At 45.0% G+C, this 22792-nt stretch overlaps 1 protein-coding gene across 1 annotated transcript; it reads right to left on the reverse strand.

Moving 5' to 3' along the window:
• Positions 1-19106: 19106 nt before the first annotated feature.
• LOC113036378 (uncharacterized) lies at positions 19107-21903 on the reverse strand. Its single transcript, XM_026192702.1, has 2 exons — positions 19446-21903; positions 19107-19281 (listed from the first exon to the last, which is right to left on the reverse strand). The coding sequence occupies exon 1, from the start codon at positions 21819-21821 to the stop codon at positions 19827-19829; it is 1995 nt and encodes a 664-aa protein (XP_026048487.1). The 5' UTR covers positions 21822-21903; the 3' UTR covers positions 19107-19281; positions 19446-19826.
• Positions 21904-22792: the final 889 nt, after the last annotated feature.

Here is a 22792-nt window from a genome sequence, read left to right on the forward strand (position 1 = left end):
AGTCACACTGAAGAGAGAAGATAGAGGAGTTAGGGAGGTAGTGGAGGCAGCTCTGAAGTGGCCAGTTGTAAGAGTAGCAATTCTTACTTGCAATAGGGGACATGGAGTGTTGAGAGGGGGGTGATGAGAATCCAGGGGAGGCTGAGTGGTGTGGAAAGGCTGGCCTGAGATCCGGGGCTTCAGATGGAGTGTGATGGCAGGAGGGCAGGCAGGTGAGGCACAGAGAGATTTTCAGAATGATTGCTTGGTATCCTGAGTCCGGAGGTGGAGCGTGAGCCAAGGTGAATACAGCAACTGCAGCACAAGAGAGTCGTGTTAACAAGATAGATCACAGCAAGAACTTGAAGCATAAGGCCTGTTACCAACATGTGTTGATGACGAACTGGCAGTGAATGAACATCAACGTGTGGTTTAAATCCCTCTGGCTTGATTGCCTGCAATAGGCTCCAGGTGTGCAGGACCTGGAGTTGGCCCTGCCCAGGGGCGGATCCCAGGTCAGTTCAGGAGCCTTATGGAAATTCCAGCCACCCACCGCAGACCATGACAGCACAGGGGAGTTCCAAACGAGTATAAGCTGGCAGACCCAGTAGCTTCGGGGTTTGAAAGTATATTCCTTTGGATAACGCCTAATAAGAATGTTGACCGCATGTTTTTTACTTTTTTTTTTTTTGCTCTGGTTTACATCCCAAAATCCTCTAGTCTTATAGTATACGACAGCGGATCACTTGTAAACATCGGTGCCAAGATTGCACATCTAATCTTGGACACTTTTAAACCTGACCCTTCCTGGCCGCCAGAGATTCTACGCGGCGCGGAGAACAACAAAGGACGGGCCGCTCATCCGAGGCACAGAACAAAGAAGCGCCGGGGAAAACGCGCTGGTATTAGAAACAGACTGAGACAGCAGGCGCATCGCGCACCACTGCCCAGTATCCTACTGGCCAATGTACAATCCATGGAGAACAAGCTCGATGACCTAAGAGCAAGGGTCACCTTCCAACGTGACATGAGGGACTGCAACATTCTGTGCTTCACGGAATCATGGCTGACCCCCACCGTGCCGGACCAGGCCGTAACTCCGTCGGATTCATTCTTTGTGCTCCGCGCGGACAGAACGGCAGAGTCGAACAAAACCAAAGGTGGGGGAGTGTGTTTCATGATAAACAGAAAGTGGTGTGATGCCAGGAGCATTTCTACTCTCTCCAGCGGCTGCTCGCCACATCTGGAGTTCCTGAGCATTAAGTGCCGCCCTTTCTATCTGCCCCGTGAGTTCACCTCAGTCATCGCCACGGCGGTCTACATCCCACCCCAAGCGGACCACAGGTATGGCTTTGTCTGAATTACATGATGTGCTGAGCTCGCTTCAAAACAAGGACCGGGCGCAGCCCCTCATTGTAGCAGGAGACTTTAACAAAGCGAACCTCAGACAAGTCATGCCAAAACTTTTACCAGCATGTCTCGTGTCCCAACGAGAGGGGATCGGATTTTGGATCACTGCTACACGGCATACAAGCAGGGCTACAAGCTGTCTCCACACCCGGCTTTTGGGAAGTCTGACCACAACGCCATCTTCCTCATTCCCCAGTATAAACCAAGCATACGGAGGAAGACGTGACCAAGAGGGAAGTAAAACGGTGGACTTGCCCAATCAGAAGCTACGCTACAGGACGCACTCAACGATGTAGACTGGGACATTGTTCAGAGCATGCGCAGTCGACATCAACGAGTTTACGGAAGTAGCAGTATGCTTCGTCAATATGCTAGCGGAGGAGATTATCCCCACTGCAAGAGTCACCACATTCCCAAACCAGAAACTGTGGATGGACAGATCGATCCGCACTGCAGTAAACGCCAGGACCGCCTCCTACAACGCGGGTCTCGCCACTGGCGATATGAGCGCCTACAAAGCGGCCTCATACGGCGTGCGGCGCGCGGTGAGAGATGCCAAACGCCGGTACCGGGAACGTGTGGAGTCCCGCTTCCACCAGGGCGACACACGGAGTATGTGGCACGGACTACGCACCATTACGGACTACAAAGCCAGGGACACTGCGCCGATCAACGCCGACTCTGCATTCACCAACGAGCTGAATCGGTTCTACGCCCGTTTCGAGGTTAGCCAGGCGGCTAATGCTATCTACCGCCTGACTACGAGGACAGTGACGTCATCAGCGAGAGACCGGTGACCAGCATCGCGGAGCATGACGTCCGAGCGGCACTGAGGAGAGTGAACACAAGGAAAGTGGCGGGGCCAGATGGCATCACCGGCCGTCTGCTGCGCTGCTGTGCTGACCAGCTAGCAGGGTGTGTTCACCTACATCTTCAACGAGTCCCTGGCGAAGTCTGTGGTCCCCACATGCTTCAAAGATCCACCATCATCCCTGTGCCCAAGAACAGCAAACCCTCATCCCTGAACGATTACCAGCCAGTTGCACTGACCTCGGTAGTAATGAAGGTGTTTGAGAGGCTGCTGAAGAACATCATCTCCTCCTCCATCCCAGACACCACAGATCCGCTGCAGTTCGCCTACAGATCCAACAGATCCACAGAGGATGCCATCGCCCACGTCCTACACACCACTCTCAGCCACGTGGACAAGAAACAGGGTAACTATGTGCGAATGCTGTTTGTTGATTACAGTTCAGCGTTTAACACAATAGTGCCCTGAAGACTGTTCACAAAGCTGAGGGATCTGGGACTTAAAAGCCGTATGTGTGCATGGGTGTTGGACTTCCTCACTGGCAGAACTCAGGTGGTGAGGGTGGGCAGGTGCTGCTCCAACAGCATCACCATCAACACAGGAGCACCTTAGGGATGTGTCCTCTCGCCACTGCTCTACTCCCTCTACACTTCAGACTGTGTGGCCACCCATGGCTCCAACACCATTGTGAAGTTTGCTGACGGACACAGTGGTGTTGGGTGCCATCTCCAACAACGGATGAGGCGGCCTACATGGATGAAGTGAAGAATCTGGCATTGTGGTGCCAGGACAACCACCTCCAGCTGAACGTCAGCAAGACCAAGGAAGCTGGTGGTGGACTTCAGAAGGGGTCAGCACAGAGACTACAAGCCCATTATCATCAATGGAGCTCCAGTGGAGAGGGTGCAGTCCTTCAAGTATCTTGGTGTCCACATCTCCTCAGACCTGACATGGGCTGCCCACATTCAGGTCCAGACGAAAAAGGCTAGGCAGCGCCTGTATCACCTACGACAACCGAGGAAGTTCAGGGTCTCTCCAAAGATCCTCAGGATTTTCTATACAGGGCGCTGTGGAGAGCATCCTCACACAGAACATGACATTGTGGTTCGGGAACAGCTGTGTGAAGGACCATAAAGCTCTCCAGAGAATGATCCGTACAGCAGAACGCTGCTGCAGGATTGCTCTCCCCCCACTTCAGGACACCTACACCAGGAGATGCCGGACTAGAGCAGCGCAGATACTGAGGACCCGTCCCATCCTGGCAACAAACTGTTCCAACTTCTGCAATCTGGGTAGAAGGTTCCGCATCTTCCGGGCAAGGACAGAGAGACTCAAGAGGAGCTTCTATCCCCAAGCCATCCGTGCCCTAAACACACACACCCGCCCTCTCACATCATCTATAATTGACTGAGACAGGACTCTCTTCCAGACACTCTAACCAAGGCACAATGTACATTTCAATTCCTTTAATTTTAAATATGTTTATATTGTCTATCCTGTAAAATAGTCAGATGTCTATTCATATTAATGTACAGAATTCACCTGCTTGCTGCTACTACTGCACATTCACCCAGTGTATATAATATATGTATGTGTATATATATATATATATATATATATATATATAATGTTCTTCCTCTACACCCCCCCCCCTCCCCCCAATTTTTGCACATGTCGAGGAGCGTGTCAGGCTACATTTCACTGTGTGTTATACTTGGTATAACTATGCATGTGACAAATAAAGAACCTTGAACCTTGAACCATTAAACTATGTTCATTACAACTTGCTGAGACTCTCTAACCTTACCAGGGATGCCATGGAAGGGTTTGCAGAATAATCCGACTTCACTGATGGGAGTGCAGAATCGAATGGCCCTTGACATGTTATTGGCGGAGAAAAGGGGGGCGTCTGTGCTATGTTCGGAAGTCATGTGCTGCACCTTTATCCACAAAAATAATACTGCCAACAGATGGCTCAGTAACCTGAGCTCTGGAGGGACGGAAATTTGTCTAAAACGATGCATGAGCACTCAGGTATCGGAAACCCAGTGGAGTCCTGGGTGGCATCCGTGTTTGGACGGTGGAAAGGTTGTTGTATCATTCCATGTGTTCAAAGGATTGTTGGTAAAAATTATGGCTAGGGTTGTGGACCCTGGATGGGTGGATTCAATCTACCTGATGAACTTGGAAGCCAGGATGTGGGCCGAGGAGTGATACAACACGAGGTGTGGTGACATTCCTTTTGGAATGTCAAACGAGGGAATGTGGAGATACAGAAATTATTTTATTGCTGCCATATAATCTGCATCATTATAATTGCATTAATAACATTCTTTACAGCATTATTTCATCTAATAATATTTCTCACAGTATTGATACTGCATTACAGTTGTTTATTGAAGATGTCCATTTGAGGATCCTTCCATTATGTTAACTTTTATAACAAGTACGGTTAGAAGTATTTTATACACATTGCATATCTGTGCTTATTTTGAGTTGATGTTCGGTTCATTAAGGGTCTTAAGCTTCACTGGCGTGACTGTCCAGGTGATACATGCTGAGGGAAACTAGAACATAGAAGGATAACTGCAATGCATGCTTTACAGTACATATAATACATATAATCTAGGAATAGGCCTGAGCAGAGGCCCAAATGTTTCCAGCTTCTTGTTGCAAACCTGTTGCATTTTATTCTACTTGGTAACAGATAACTGGAGGCGATAACCAGCCCTCAGACACTCTGAGGGCTTAAGATTATTACCTTTATGGAAGGTGTGTTATGGTTCAAAATATTGGGGATGGAGACAAGAGAAAAACCACAATAACAACACTGGTCCGGCCGGGTCAAGTCAAACGATGATTTTAATGGTCACACACGTGGGAGATGGAAACTGAATGCAGACAGCCTCTGATCTCATCACAAAAAACACATCTCCATAGTTTTGTGAAAATCAGGGTATTAGAACGCCCCATTCATGCGTAATGACAGGTGTTATACAATCAATGTTGACAGTTTTATTTAACACAGAAAAATAACATTGTCTCCTTCCCGAGAGCAGACGCTGACTGCCCCCGTCTCCTGGAGCCATCCGTCCCCTGCTGAGACACAACATTGCAACTACAAGGACTTCCACATTGATTAAGACGATCAGTGTGTATTGCTCTAAAACAAGTGTATAATACTAAATGAATAATGCTTGGTCAGCTACCACTACTTAAAACATAACAAAAACATAACTGAGCACTAGATCACCAAGAATAACATCGTATAAGTGCTGTGTAAGCGTGTTTGCATGTAGCCCTCTGCACTCAAAGTCAAAACCTGCAATATATCAGTCCGGACCATCACGCCGAACGAAGCTTATGACCTTCAAAAGACCAAGTGCCAACTCATCATAAGCACAATTGCAAGGTGTGTCTGAAATTATTGAAACCACTCTTTTTAACAAAAGACAAACAAATTAACAAATCTTCTAAACGCTATTCAGTTCATTTCAATCATTAATGATTAATCATGAAAGTGATGATTTATGCTTTTCACTGATTCTCTAAAAGCCCGGAAACTGACTCAGGTATTTAATATTTTAATCAATGTCATTTAATTAACTACCACTTTAAACTTAGCAAAAAACATAATTGAATAAAAGACCACAAAGAATAATATGATATCAGTGGTATGTAAGCGCGTGCGGCCCTCTATGCTCGAAGCCTTTCCCCTCCATAGATCAGTCAGACATTCACGCTGACTGTAGCTTTTAACCCTTAATTAACTTGAGCACGACTCTATAATGAGCAACAAACTGCAATATGTATGAGCTGATCATGGTCACATCTGCAATGAAAGATCATATTATTATTCTGGTACTTATAAGTAAAGAATCAAACTAGAGTTATAACAATCACTGTAACACAAAGGCTAATGTAAGGTCAAAAACTTCAGTATATATTTAATGCAAAGCTGGTTATATGATTCTAATGAACTAATAGTGCCATATTAAAATAATGAAACTAGAAGAGGAAAAAAACATCCCCTTTTTATTCTACAGGTGTTATCAAAATGAGACGCCATGGGGGGGGGGCGTGTACCCCACTGCTTTAAAAGTATCCACAACATGTATTTTGGTCAGAAGACGTATGTTGATGTTTTCTCCGGGCTGTTAATAAACTCCACGTTTGATTGCACTTTTCTGGGGCCTCCGTGGTTTGTGATACAACACGTCTACTGTGTTACACAGTAGTCGTGTTGGAATGTTGAATGTTGGCTTGTCTTGGCAGACTTCCAAGACTTCTACTGCCAAGACAACCTAAGCCAGTAGAAAACAAGTCAGACATGATGAAAGAAGCAGTAACAAACAAACATTGAAATCTAAACAAACACTAAACAGCTTCATTCTGTTTGGTTATTCTGAGTTTTTGTGGGACAGAGCCCTCTAGCAATGAGGAAATACAAGAGTAAACACAGAAGAGACTGTCCACACACACACTTGTCACAATTCAAGTCTGTCAGTGTACAACACCTCTTTTATTTAGATGTCTGTGTCACTGTTTAAACTGATTATTACCTCCACCTCTGTAGTTATAGTAACATATGATGTAAGTTCCTTCAACAGCAGCAGATTTCTTGCTTGGTCTGTTCTGCTGAATGACAGCAGTAAAGTTGTTTTCAGCTAAACAACATGATGAAAAGTAATTTCATGACATGAAACAGACCAGGACATGAGACAATCTACACCTTCAAATAGTCCATAAATGTCCATCCTTTGAATTAGTCAATCATTTTTTCTGACTTTGAAGAAAAACACTTAGAGGTGAAGGAACGATGAAAACATTTTTTTACTGCAGAGAGTCAGACAGCTCTGACAATGGGGTGATTAATAATGTGATTTTGGATATTGTTGATGCAGATAAACCATCTAGAAATTATGTGACGATGGAGCACAAGGAGCTCTTGTTACATGCAACGGCATGTATGGTTGCTTGGTATTTTCAGCTTTCAGATCTCTGAGAGAGAGATGTTATCTCATGACTTTTCATGTGAGCTGGAATATAACTTTAGATTTCAGCTGCCAGCTACAAGTTTATATATAAATGCCACAGAGACTACCATATTTTTGGCGCTATAGGGCGCACTTAAAATCCTTAGATTTTTTTCTAAAATCGTCAGTGCGCCTTAGAATTTGGTCCGCCTTATGTATGAATTCTGGTTGTGTTTACTGACTTCGAACTGATTTTATGTGGTACACGGCGCACCGCTTGATGGATTGTCGGAGCATTAAAGCTACCGTAGTCAGGTGCCTCGTGGAGTAAACTGGGTCCAAAACTCTGTCTACTTCAGGTCCCAAAGTCAAACAAACATTGTGGCATCACTGAGAGTTGCGGTTGTGAGATTATTCTGTTATCATATGTTATCTTATATCTGTAGTTAAAGTAGTTGAATTATGTTAACTGCTGTAGGTCATATAATATCCTTTAGTCTAGATTGTGTACTGCGTATGTAGCTTAGTTTCCATTATATTTTTGGGTTAAAAGAATGTGACCATTTTTGGATTTGTTAGACAGGTGTGCATTACCCTGTACCCTTGATCTGCTGTGAATATGTTACACTGTTTCTTGACATTTCATACTGCTGAATCATGAAGAGAATGTTGTGTGCAGAGGACCTTGTGCCGATAATAGAAGAGACAGACCACATTCCATACCCCCACCTTTACAGAGAGCAGAAAGACAGGGAGCCGAGGTCATAACCTAGGCGCCGTAACAGAGAAAGAATGTGAATGTTTAGGCTTTTACGACTAGGTGGGGGCCACTAAAGGCTATAAGAGCTTGAGTAACCCTCCACCAGTTTGAGATTTACTGTGACCCTCTTCATGCATGTCTCCCCATCCGGATGGCTTTTGCTCATAAAGTGTTGGATTGTATGGAAATAAAGGATTGTTGATTGAGCATTTATACACCGAGTATTGTCCTTCCTTCAGCCCAAAGTTTAAAAGAATTGGGAGATTTTCACACTGTCTAAATTCTTTCATATGTAATAAAATGATCAGGGTTGCTGCTTTACCAGGTTTAACAATTAAGTTTAACATCCAGGCCTCCTTGAAAACAGAATTTATTAAATTCGACAGAGTTAGAAGTTAGCAGGAAGTTAGTTCGCTAGTTTCCACCTAAACATATATATAGATATAGCATGTTCTGACTGAGAGATTTCTGAAAAAATTAAAACGTGCAGCTCTGCTGTCACTTCCAACATAAATGAAGAGAGAAAACTAAAGAGCATTTGTAGGGTTACTGAAGTTGGACAAGCTGGTATTTAATGATGTGCTACGTGATCGCTAGCGACACAGCTATGTTAGCATAACATAAACAGTGAAGCTAGAGGATGAACGCTAACACTTTTCCACTCGATAAAAGTTAATGTGAGGGTTCCTGATGGTTAGAGACAAATGCAATCACATGGCAGGATGCAAACGGACCAAACTTCAGACCAAACTTCAGTCAAGAGAACATCTGAGAAAATCCATCCACAATATGAGGTTAGTCATTAATATACCGCAAGAGAGAGAAATCAACATTAATGAATCAATGGTACTGAAGTGGAGGATGCAAGAAGCATGAGTTGAGTAAAGTTTGACTTATCTGACTGTTTTGTTTCGCATAATGCGCCTTATAATCCGGTGCGCCTTATGGTCTGGAAAATACGGTGATTAACACTCACTGGTGTCAGTTCTTCATTTGCCACCACAAGTACGATAAGGAGACTAAAATACAGCGTATAGAAGAAAAGTTCCTGTAGGAAATGAGGAAATTGCTTTTGTTAAGCATTATAGTGTCTTTGATACAAATTGACTCAGTTGCCTGAATGGTTTGATGATGAAGAGACTAACACTAAGATTGTAACAGTTGTAACCCTGTGTTACCCTAATCGTTTTCTTTTTTTACTCTTTTCTTATTGTAACAGTATGATTTGGTTTTCTCTGCTGTCTGACGGGGACTTTAGAGATTTACTGGTCTTTGTGGATTTTACACCACTGAATTCATCAAACACACTAAGCAGATAATTTTCCACAGCTAGTCATTGTAAAATTAGCCTCTGATGAGTGAAACTAAACAGCATCATAGAAACGGACATAAACTGACAGCTCCTAAATAACTGTTGAGTAATTTCACCTTTCAATAACATGTAATGATTATAATTCAGCTTGTTTTTCCAGATGTTTAACAGTTTGAAACAACTACATCATTTATTTATCAGATCTCACTGAGCACTTCTTACCTTTGAAAATAATCTCTCATTTCTCCTGTCCTCTCATTCTTACACCACATACAGTAAAAGTCAGATACACATATCACTGTCACATTTATTTTTATCTTTGTTGCTGTTCAAAACCAAGCACATAACTGATTTTATCTATACACAGACCAGTCACAATATTATGACCATGAGAGGGGAAGTGATAAATACTGATACAATCATCATAAAAATGTTCACACAATTTCCAAAAGTCTCAGTAACTAAAACTTGATGATTTGTGTTGCTACTATTGTAGAGGAACAAAGTGTGCAGGAGAACGTTGAGTCCTAATGTAGATGAACTCCATCAGAAATCACATCCAGCTGAATCACCTCCAACTCCCCACAACAAAAAAAACCTCCACACAATCAGATAACTCTGTCTCTGAATCAAAGATCTGATCTTTATCTACTGCTGCAGGCATGTTGACTTTCATTAAAATTCTCACAGTGACTCTCTAGAGTTTCACAATGAGACGAGAACAGTTTGCTTTAGTCTTATGTTCAGTATGAACTGAGGTGCTGCAACTAAAGCCAGGATAAAGGATAAAGACAGATTTTAAACTGTAAATGATTCAATAATCACAATTTAAGAATATTCCAGTAGATGCACCAGAGTTTGGTGTTATTCCTCATCTAGACAGTTGTGAGAAGTTTGTCTATCTTTATTCGACTTGTGTTACAATGTGTAAATGTGAATTATTGTGTCTGTGTTCTTATCATGATTATCATTATCATGATTCATGATGTTAGCATAAGTGAATCCAGATTACAGAAAGATTCCCTTTGATTTGTAGAGTAAAGTAGAGTACCAAAAAAAGCTACAGAAGTACTGGCCAAAGTAAGATATAGGATTTATGAGTTTTTGTCATCCTGATTTCAAAACAGATGTCAGCTGCTTCATTAAGAAGGAAATGGTTGAATAAATTCTTCTTTGGCAATTCTAAATTGATCACAACAAGAACGAGTCCATATTGTCTATTGACTCCATCCTTCTTCCCACCATCCTCTGTGTGTCCTCCTGTCTGAAGTTGATTATGTCAACTGTTTACATGAATGTGTCATGGTCCATCACAATGAATTGTGTGACAGTGTTTTAATCTACCCTCTTATAAAGTATGGTCCAGTGGATACTATGTTAAACGAAGTAAAAGGGAAGCATAGAATCTCCTTTCCTTACTTTGACAGTGTATCTATAGATGTGTTGTACATAAGAAACAAATATTGTTCGTTTAATATGTTGGCATTACTAAATTTGGCTTAATGCTTACATATACAGTATGTGTAAAAAGAAAATGTACGAGCTGTGATAACTGTTTCTGATAGAATGAAGAGTAGACTGATTTATTAAATATTCCTTTATTGGGTGAGAAAATCAGACCATGTCATAACTGCTTTAAGTCATACAGAATAGATATCAGAGCCTTAAACAGGCTGACTTCTGCTAAATGGGTCAAACTGGGCAGAAAGTCTACAAACACATAACATCCTTATAAAATATGATGTAACACTATAGATTAACTTACCTCAGAATATATAAAGCATATAAACAATCACAGCAATATGATGCAACAAACAGCAGTGCTACTAATCCAAAATACTCAAAGCTTCATAGAACTGGAACAAACATTTATTTTTAGGTCCATTCTGCTGCTGATACGTACTTTAGGTTTCTGAATATTAAACTTGTTGCTGCCTTTCATAGTGTGTAACTTGAAGGCCCTGAGTACTTTCTCCCACACTGAAAACACTGGAATGATCAAATTATTTGAACATTGCCTAATAAGACTGATTCAGGACAGACAATTAGTTATTTAAACTTTTCTAGCAGTCCTTCACAAACAGGGAACAGTCTGTCTATTCTCTCCATCTTTCAGCTGCTGCTGGCTCTTCCTCCTCCTCTTCCTCACACACTGCTGAGTTCGTCCTGGTGGATCATCAGGGGTGCAAAGCCTCACAGATCATGTGCAGCAGTGGCTCCCTCAGTCTGTCCTCACTCTGGACACTTGCAGCTTATCACACATGGAAATCAAATGTGTGATAACCTGCTAGGGATGGGTATTGATAAGATTTTCACGATTCCGATTCCAGTTTCGGTTCTGTTTAACGATTCGATTCTTTTTTTTTTAAAAAGGAGAACACTAAGGTCAATTAGCTTAGAACTTTGTTTTATATCTTCTCTTTGAACAAGATAGAAATTTAGGAGTAACATGGCCTTACAAACCCAACAGTGAGATCTTAAGAGATCCAGCCCATGGCTCTTCAATGGGGTGTCACGGGGTCCCCAGGAAAAAAAGTTGTAAATGTAAAATAATAAAATAAATATTCTTCTGTAGCAATAACAAAGTATAACATAAATTATTCAGTAGCCATTTGTTACGTCCCCACATAAAAGTCTAGGCGATGAGGGTGGGGGACAGTAACAGTTAGATCCAGGTGGAATGAAAAGAACGCCAGGCAGAGGTATTTAACATAAAATAGATCTTTATTGTAGGCAAACACCTCAATAATCATATAAATGGCAACAACAAAAGGAGACAGCACCGCTGCTATAATAAGAAATCAGGGAGGTCAACCCAAAGTGGTAATGACCACTCAACAAAGAAAGCAACAATAAGGTTTCAACAGAAAGAGACAGCAATGCTGCTAACAAACAATATCCAGGCAGGCCACACAAACAAATGAAGGCCGCCGTCACTCATGGGCAATCACTGCTCAGATAAACACTACTCACAAAGAGCCACACACCAGAAGGCTGGTCATACGCAGCAGGCTGTTCCACACCTAAGCCAGTAGCACACTCTGACCAGCACAGAGGAAATCCACCAGAAACCTCTCCCTCCTCCTCCACACTGCTCTTCTCCAGCTTATATCACCCCTGAGGGTAATTGGTTGTAACGAGAGCAGATGAGCAGCAGGTGTGACCTAAAGGAAGGCAGGGGCAGAGAGAGACAAGGGGAGGGCCAGAACGAAGGAGGAGGAGAGAGAGAAGACAACACCACGCCCACACACTCCCACAGCCTCCCAGGATGTAACATTCCCCCCACCCTAAATCCACACTATACAAAACACAGAAGAAACTCATCACTATGCACTGCGTGAGAGTGCATCAGCCACCAGATTTGGGCGTAAGTAAACATGGAGAGCTCCAAGGGCTGCGACTCTGTTTCGCCAAACCATTCTCCGCTAGATAACTGACCTCCTTCCTCATCACCTCACGCTTTCCCATAGGGCAGCGGTACGCGTGCTGTTTGATTGGGGTTGCGTCCCCAACATCGATACCATGTTCACAAACATTTGTACGCGAGGGCACATCACCAAAGAGAGAGGGGTAGGAGTGCAGTAGATTAAGCACATCTTCGCATTGTGAAGGGGACAGATGAGACAAGTGGGCCGTTACTTCGGCTACGTAAGCTGAATTCGCCAACCGTCCACACTGTTGTCCCTCAGAAAGTATATGCAGATCGTCGTCAGCACTGGCCTCTACACTCAGCACGGTGGCGGAGACAGAGCTGGAGGTTGCCGCACTGGCAACAGTCTCATGGGTTTCCCTATCATGGTAGGGTTTTAACATGTTGATGTGGCACAGGCGTGTTTTCCTCCTGCGCTCTGGGGTACTGAGAACATAATCTGTCTCAGACACTTTCCTCACTATGACGTACGGTCCTGCGAAACGGGCCGTAAGAGCAGAACCAGGCACCGGTAGCAACACTAAAACCTTGTCCCCAGCCTGAAAATGCCTTTTCACAGCCTTTCTGTCATGCCACGTCTTCATGCACGCCTGGGCAGTACACAGGGCCTCTTTAGCTAATGAGGTAGCACGTTGCCAACGATCCTTACATGTCTTTACAAAATCTGCCACGTTAGTTTTTGGAGCACCCCCACTAAGGAACCTCTCTTTCAACATCTTTAGCGGGCCCCGCACCTCGCGGCCAAACACAAGTGTAGCTGGGCTGAATCCTAAGGACTCTTGCTTAACATTGCGTATTGCGAACAGTACAAAGGGGACACCCTCATCCCAGCTTCTGCCCGTGTCATGGCAGTACTTTTTTAGCATAGCCTTAAGTGTTTGGTGCCAACGCTCAAGTGCACCCTGCGACTCTGGGTGATAAGCACTAGACACAGAATGAGAGACGCCCAGGGAAGCTAAAGTCTGTTTGAATGCTCGAGATAAGAAGTTAGTTCCCTGGTCTGTTTGCACTGTTTTTGGAAGACCAAAGGTGGTGAAAAATTTGATTAGCGTCTTAGTAATGTTTGCAGTGGTGACCCTCCGCAGAGGAATTGCTTCGGGGAACCGCGTGGACAAACACATTATGGTCAACAAAAACTGATTGCCTGCTCGTGTTCTTGGCAACGGACCAACACAATCGACCAAAACATGCTCGAATGGCTCACCAACAGCTGGTATTGGACATAGTGGGGCGGGGGGCACAGTTTGATTTGGTTTGCCCACCAGTTGACACGTATGACAAGTATTACAGTACTTCGCAACATCTGTCTTCATTGCCGGCCAGAAGAAGTGCTGCAGAATACGGTCATATGTTTTAGTTATCCCCAAATGTCCTGACCATGAATGGTCATGGGCTAACTGTAGCACGTGCTGACGTAAACTAGCCGGGACCACTATCTGTTGGACTACACTCCAGTCCTCCCCTGGCTTTGAAGTCCACCTGCGCATTAGCAATCCATCACATACAACAAATGTCTGCTTCCTGTCTCCTGTCAGATGATCACTCTCATCTACGGCAGCAAAACATTTGGTTAACGATGGGTCTGCTTTCTGAGCGATAATAAGGGCCTCCCGTGTGAGGAGAGGGGGGGCTGCGGGTTCAGGAGCAGGCTCAGCCACTTCTTGAGCCAGTTCCTTGGCATCAGGACCCACCTCCCCCTCCTCAGAGGGCATCACATCCATCCCCAGCATAGAGCCGACCACTGACCCTGACAAGTCAACCACTTCTCCCTGCCGATGGGCCTGTGACCGAGTAAGAACACCTACGGGAAATACATCCGGGTGCTGCCGGTTTAAAACATCCGGCAAGGGGCTTGGGTCAGGGGTCTTTGTAACCTCTGGGGCAGGATAAACCTTCCCGCCTGCAATGTCATTGCCCATTATGAAGTCCACACCATCAATCGGGAAACAAGGACACACAGCTACAGGAAAAATGCCACTTACTAGGTCACTCTGCACCCAAATTTGATGGAGGGGGGCTGGCACATAAGTCATTCCAACGCCCCTAACAATAACATCAGTGCCGCTGGCGGTCTTTTCATCAAAGGCAAGTGCACTAGCCAGTATGAGGGACTGTGAACCACCTGTGTCGCGTAGAATGGTCACAGTACGCCCATCTCCAGGCTTACCAGAGAGTGACACCGCTCCTTTGAAAATGAAAGGTTTAAAACATTCGTCAGGCGTTTCAGTGCTAAGTGGTCTACCACCAGAAGAAGCGTTTTTAATCAGCCCTATCCCTTTTGGTTTACGTGGTGTTGAAACTGGCTGTCTTTGCCTGTAGGCCTCGCAATCCGCTATTAAATGGCCGGATTTAAAACAATAGAAACATTTCCGGTCTGACCTGGGACGAGGCACAGGCACCTCTCTCCTTGTGTCTTGCTCACCACTAGCCTTTGCTAGTATGTCGCGTCGCTCATGCTTAACAACACTGGTTTTATGGACGAGTGCGAACTCGTCAGCCAGGGTCGCGGTCTGCTGCAACGTAGAGACCTTCTGCTCATTCAGATATACCGCCATCCGCTCGGTGACGCAATTTTTGAACTCCTCAATGAGAATCAATTCCCGTACCGAAGCTAGGTCTGCAGCTTTACAGGCCATACACCACCGATCAAAGAGGATACTCTTTTCTCTTGCGAAATCCAGGAAGGATTGACCCTGCACCTTTTTCAGCCCCCGAAATCGCTGCCTGTAAGCCTCGGGAACTAGTTCATAGGCTAACAGGATTGCACTTTTCAGTTTGTCGTAGTCCAAGCTGCATTCAGCGGACAACGAGGAACAAACTTCCTGCGCCTTGCCCACCAGCTTGCACTGTAGCAGGATGGCCCACACATCCCGCGGCCAACGCAAGGCTGTCGCTATCCGCTCAAACGATTCAAAATAAATCTCCACCTCAGTGTCACGAAATGCAGGGACCAGACGACTATTCCTTCCTACATCAAACTGAACGTCTGTATGTGACAGCGAAGCCACCACAGGAGGGGTGGAGGCCTGCTGGAGTTCCAGCTGTCGCAGCTTGACCTTCGTCTCCGCCTCCACTTTCATCAGCTCAACCTCTCTAGCCCTAGCCAGTTCTGCGTCCAAACGCCTAAGCTCTATCTCCCTCTTCAGCTGGAACTCTCTCTCGCTCTGCTCCTTCTCCAGCTGGAGGCGAGCTAGACGGACTTTGAGCCTAGCATCCTGCTTAGAACCCTCTGATGACTGGATGGAGAGTGGATCAAAACGGGGCAGCGTCATAGGCCCCCCCTCGGGCAACCCCTGGTCCATAGGTGTGGACACTGCTGGTTCTACGACCTGGCCTCGAACAGGAGGCGCCGCACTTGGTCCAGCCGGACCGGGTGTGCTCGGAGGTTCTTGCATTACAACCACCCTCTTCTCCAACAACCCGGACACCAGAGCGGCTTTCAGCTCGGCTTTGCGTAGACCAGTGGAGACACTGATCCCGTAATGTGTAGCCAGCTCATGCAGATCCCTCTTCCTACAAACATCTAGCAGGGCAAGCGACGGCTCTGCTGTAAACCCAGCAATATCAAAAGTGGCCATGAAAACCCAAAATGGCCTGCCAAAACACAAGCAAACCACTAAAAGGCCACACACACACACACACACACACACACACACACACACACACACACACACACACACACACACACACACACACAATGCCTTCACTACAGAACTACACACAGGCGAAAGAGAAATGTGTTGTGTCAAAAAGTCAACCATTAATTGAAAAGCCCACACTCCCCCCAGTCCTGCCTGCTCAGAATCTAGCCTGTCCTAGCTTCTGGAGCGTACCAGGCTCGAGGCCACTTTAAAGGCGAATCATCAAGTGCAAGAAGGCACCGACAAGCCTACCCCCAACAGAGAATTAATCCCCACCCGGGTTTGCTCCGAAAATAAAAAAGGCAAAACAAAAAAACGAGTGTCCGAAGGAAGAGCAAATGCTCAGCTAGACACTCCCCTGTGCTAGCCGGGGAGAGCAGCAGTTGCCAAATGACCTTCACACAACACACAAACACCTATACGCACTTGTAATCAACCCAATTCCTTTCATTCCGATCCCGGACGAGCCCCCACTTTGTTACGTCCCCACATAAAAGTCTAGGCGATGAGGGTGGGGGACAGTAACAGTTAGATCCAGGTGGAATGAAAAGAACGCCAGGCAGAGGTATTTAACATAAAATAGATCTTTATTGTAGGCAAACACCTCAATAATCATATAAATGGCAACAACAAAAGGAGACAGCACCGCTGCTATAATAAGAAATCAGGGAGGTCAACCCAAAGTGGTAATGACCACTCAACAAAGAAAGCAACAATAAGGTTTCAACAGAAAGAGACAGCAACGCTGCTAACAAACAATATCCAGGCAGGCCACACAAACTAATGAAGGCCGCCGTCACTCATGGGCAATCACTGCTCAGTTAAACACTACTCACAAAGAGCCACACACCAGAAGGCTGGTCATACGCAGCAGGCTGTTCCACACCTAAGCCAGTAGCACGCTCTGACCAGCACAGAGGAAATCCACCAGAAACCTCTCCCTCCTCCTCCACACTGCTCTTCTCCAGCTTATATCACCCCTGAGGGTAATTGGTTGTAATGAGAGCAGATGAGCAGCAGGTGTGACCTAAAGGAGAGGGCAGGGGCAGAGAGAGACAAGGGGAGGGGCCAGAACGAAGGAGGAGGAGAGAGAGAAGACAACACCACGCCCACACACTCCCACAGCCTCCCAGGATGTAACATACAGCGTCTGGATCACTGCAGCTGCAGCACCAATTCATCTGTCTATCTCCAGTAGGGTGTACATTTTAGGACATCCTCAGGTCTCAGGAAAAAAAGCTGTCAGGTCTCAGGTGTCAATTGTCAGGTCTCATGTGTCAGTTGTCAGGTATCATGTGTCATGTCTCAGGTGTCAGGTCTCAAAAGTCAGGTCTCAGGTGTCAGAACACAAGCTATCAGAGAGAGAGAAGCGTCCTTCAGGTGCTGCTGTTGTGAGGTCCCAGCCAATGACTGTAGAAAACATGGACGACACTACAGCACTTCATCCCATTGTACAAAAATGAAGCCAAAATATCCCGCATGTCGACGCTGCCATGTTGCACTTTTGGAGCCAGAGTTTGCACAGTAGCGACTTGAGGTGGAGCGTCTGCGTGACGCTCCCGTCCACACACACCCGCTGGACGTGACCTCGAACACGTCCCCTACACTTTTTACGTAGTCCGGCTGCTCCTTTATCTGCTGATGGGTTTACCACGACTGACGACTCATTCAATTAAGGTAAATACAGCCATGTCACAATTATAAAAAAAAACCCCAAAAAACCACACAGCTTATCATCTTATAGTTCTACAACATCTAAAATCACTCTGTTGTTAATTCGTTTGCTAGATTAGCCGCTAGCATATACAATGTATTGGAGGTTTGTTGCTAGCTAGTTAGCGATGCTACACACCTGTTACTCTAATAGTCTGTATTAATGAATGATTTAGCACTCCTTAGTTTTTGTTATCCAGTTTTAGACAGAGATTAGATCAGCTGCCCAATCCACAGAGGCCCAGAGTTACTGTTAATATAAAAATGTAATGCTGTCCTTTGAGATTTTAACATAAGACTGAAGACTTAAACACTTTTAGATCAATTACACTGACAGAGCACTCCACAGCCTGCTAACATGGAAACTTTAAATAAAGACAGCAGCAGAAGGTTTCATAGTAGTGTAATTTTAATTTGTTCTTTTCATTTAATAACAGATTCCACATTATTATCAACAGCTTCATTCACGCTGGGGAGAAACTAGTGAGGGAGACCATGAGGACCAAACCGGGTTTCCTGGGTCCAAAGATTTGGAGAAACATCTTCCCTTTCTTTCATCACAGCTGTCCTGTGCCAGATGTTCTGTTTACTGACTGAGAGAGGCATCATTTAACACTAGGAAGATTGAAGCTCATCGCACTGATCAAGCAGGACTCATGATCTTCACCAGCAGCTCCTTCACAGGAAAATCTTCAGCACTCCTCCGTAGGCCCACCCCAGAAGATGGATACACCCAGCATTTCATGAACACTGTAATGGAGACCTTTGGTTTGTGTGATGTTATAAATACCCGAATAATCCTCAGAGGCTCTGGATTTTTACATTATACTCAGTCCTGTAGAAAGTTAAATATTTAATAATATGCTCTCTGGTTACTCTGGTATGATTGACTCTGAATTACTTTATGATAAATAACACACTATTGGCAGAAAACTTAAATAATTCCAGATCAGAAGTTTTTAGTTCAACATACAAGTGACGACCTTTGACCTTCATCAGGTTTTATTTAATTGTGTCAGCGAAAATCTCATGTGGTCTTCATGCATGAGTACATTCAGTGTTTAAAACAGAACCTATTCTGTCCCCTGCGTGCGTGGTTCTGGTACACGAAGTGACAGATAGCTAAACATATGCCGTAAGCACTGAAAGCGTTGAATGATGAGTCAGGCGTGAAAGTAAAGTTGAGGGCTGTTTACTTGTTTGTCTTCATCAACGTACAACTTACAGTGATTTCCCAGAACTTGTGAAACTACAAAAAATACAAAAAGAAATATGCTCAATAAAGAATTATGCATTTGCTTCACATGGCGAACAGATCTAGGCATTTATATATACATCTCTCCAAATATGCATAAAATCAATAAAATATACAACACTCACTACTTATAAAGATGAAATACAATTCAAACTTACAAACAAAGCTTCTCCATGGCATAACACAGGTGGATGCTTAAGGATTAAACAGGGAGACTTCTGGTACGCCTCATTGTGCAAATCCCAATACTAAAATGGCTTCCTGCATTACCCCACTCATGTGACTGTAAACATCCAATAGGAAACTCTTCCTGTATCACCCCACTCATGTGACTCTAAACATCCAATAGGAATACAAGCCAAACCACATAAAAATTCACTTGACCGCAGTCTCCAAGCTAACCACTAGGAGATGCTAAAATTCTCAATGTGCACATAACATTACACTCCCCGCCTGGTATTGAACACAATACCACTATCAATTTCTTAGCAGTTCAATCAGCTAAAGAAAATAACACATTGACTGTCCATGGTAGATAATCAGATAGACAAAAGTACCACTACTTCGGTTACTGGTCTAAAGAAGGTCTTAATGGTACCTCCTTTCGTGACCCTCAGTTCGAGTTTCCTGACCTTTCCATCGCTGTCTGGGTAAGCCTTGGTGAGAAGAGCCATTGGCCACTGATTTCTTTTTACCTGAGGGTCTTTGAGCAACACCAAGTCCCCTTCCTTGACATTGGGCTGACTATTTTGCCACTTGCTTCGATTTTGAAGAGTAGAGAGATATTCTCGCCTCCATCTCTCCCAAAATGTATTCGCCAAGTGCTGAACACGTTTCCACTGCTGACGATACATATCTGTAGCTTCAAATGATCCTGGAGGAGCAAGAGGGGTGCAGACCTTCTGTGTCAAGATCATTGCTGGAGTCAGAAGAAACGGTGAATCTGGATCACTTGAGATGGGAGCAAGAGGCCTTGCATTTATTATCGCTCCTACTTCAGCCATAAGGGTCGAAAGCACTTCATGAGTGAGATGCGAGGGACTGATCTGAGAAAGCATAGAGTCAAGAATCCGTCTCGAAACCCCAATCATTCTTTCCCATACTCCTCCCATATGGGAAGAATGAGGTGGGTTGAACAGCCATGTGCATCCTTCCTCACTGAGGTACCTTGAGATATCGGTTTCATCCCGTAGGAGAATTTGAAGTTCTCTGCAAGCCCCCTTAAAGTTTGTGCCACAGTCAGAGCGGATCATCTTCACAGGACCACGCATAGCAAAGAACCGCCGTAGAGCATTAATGAAGCTCGATGTGTCCATTGACTCTATGAGCTCGATATGTACAGCACGAACACTTAAACACGTGAAGAGTACTGCCCACCTTTTAGAGTTTGCGGCACCACCTCGGGTGCGATGGGTGGAGACATTCCAGGGGCCGAATACATCCAGGCCCACATTTGTAAATGGAGGTTCAGTGCTAAGACGATCAGGTGGAAGATTTGCCATCTTTTGCTCTGCGGGTCTACCACGAAGTCTGTTGCATGTAACACACTTGTGCAGGTTTCTGGAGATACATTTCTTTGCCCCTACAATCCAGATGCCAGCCGTGCGGATAGCTCCCTCAGTAAAAACTCTGCCTTGATGGTGAACCCGCTCATGGTAGTAGTTTACAAGTAGAGTAGCTATGTGGCTGCGGCCAGGAATGATGAGAGGATGCTTTTCATGTGTCTCGATTGAAGCATGCTGGAGCCGCCCACCAACTCTTAAAAGTTTGCTATCATCAAGAATTGGGCTGAGCTTCCTCAGAGGACTGCTTTTGGGAATTACTTCGCCTTTCTCCAAACAAGACACTTCCACTTGGTATGTCTCCTTTTGTACACATCCAATAATGGTATGCCTTGCTTGCGACAGTGTATCCATTTTGTGTGGCTTCAAACAGTGATGCCAACCTTTGCAGTCTTGCCCATTGCTATCCTTCTCAGACCTGAAGGATTGGACGATGTGGATTAGGGAGGCCACAGCTCTGACAAGGGGTTGCCACATGGAGAATCTTTCAAATCGATGCGACCCCATACTCCTATGGGGGTTTGCAACAGTAGTAATGTGGCTTCTGACCTCTGTATCAGAGTCTGGATCAATGAGGTCATAGGATGTTTCTTTACCTGAGTCTATGTCCCCAGAACGTCTCAGAAAACGTGGACCTGTAAGCCAGTTGGTGCTTAAGAGACGAGCTGGATGCACTGACCTGGTGGCAACATCTGCAGGGTTTTCATCAGTGTGGACATATTGCCACTGTTCAGGGCATGAGAACTTCCTTATCCGTTCCACTCTGTTGCTGACATACACATAAAATCTCCTGCTTTCATTGTAAATATACCCCAGCACCACCTTGCTGTCAGTATAGAACTTCAGACTATCAAGACTAATGTCCAGCTCTTTCACAAGCAGCTCAGCAATTTCCACTGCCAGAACAGCAGCACCTAATTCCAACCTGGGAATAGTGTGGAATGGCACGGGGGCTAACTTGGCTTTCCCCATTATGAAACCTACATGACATTTACCTTCCACATCTTCCACTTTGAGATATGCCACAGCCGCAATGGCCTTGGTGGAAGCATCCGAGAAGATATGGATCTCTGTACGTTGTGCAGTGGACAGGGACGTAGCAATGTAGGCTGGGGAGATTGCAAACTGTTCCAAATCCTGCAGTGAATCCCTCCAGGTAATCCACTCTGTTGCCTTTTCAGACGGGAGGGGAGCATCCCAGTCACTGCTGTCACGAGTGAGCTGCTGCAACAAGAGCTTTCCTTGAATAGTAACGGGAGCTACGAGACCAAGTGGATCAAACAAACTATTGATAGTTGCAAGAACTCCTCTTCGGGTGAATGGCTTCTCGCTCCTGGCAACACGGAATGTAAAAGTGTCATTCACAAGGTCCCAGCTTAATCCAAGACTTCGCTGCAAAGGAGGTGAATCTTTGTCCAGGTCGAGATTTTTCAAGTCTTTTGCATGATCTGTTGATGGGAAAGCCTGCATGACAGTTAGGCAATTGGATGCTATTTTATGAAGTCTCAAGTTGGAGATGGCAAGCATGCCTTGGGCTGCCTTGAGAAGACTGATAGCTGCTGTTGCAGATGGCAGTGACTTGAGTGCATCATCAACGTAGAAGTTCCTGTGTATGAACTCCTTTGCCCCCTCCCCAAACTCGCCCTCTCCATGTAAAGCTGCTCTCCGAAGCCCATAAGTAGCCACAGCTGGAGAGGGGCGGTTGCCAAACACATGGACTCTCATACGATATTCCACAACTTCCTTCGTGATGTCATTGTCTTTAAACCACAGAAATCTGAGGAAGTTCCTGTGGTCTTCCCTGACAACAAAGCTGTGAAACATCTGCTCAATATCTGCTGTGATGGCTACCTGTTCATGCCTAAACCGCATTAGGACTCCCAGCAGAGTGTTATTTAAGTCTGGCCCTGTCAACAGCACATCGTTCAAAGAGATGCCAAGAT

The sequence above is a fragment of the Astatotilapia calliptera genome, chromosome 14 (genome assembly GCF_900246225.1).
Source record: "Astatotilapia calliptera chromosome 14, fAstCal1.2, whole genome shotgun sequence".
Taxonomy (NCBI): domain Eukaryota; kingdom Metazoa; phylum Chordata; class Actinopteri; order Cichliformes; family Cichlidae; genus Astatotilapia; species Astatotilapia calliptera.

What these genes read in the sequence shown, in the direction of transcription:
- LOC113036378 (XM_026192702.1), bottom strand. Translation starts at nt 21,821, where the DNA reads ATGGGGAAAGCCAAGTTAGCCCCCGTGCCATTCCACACTATTCCCAGG.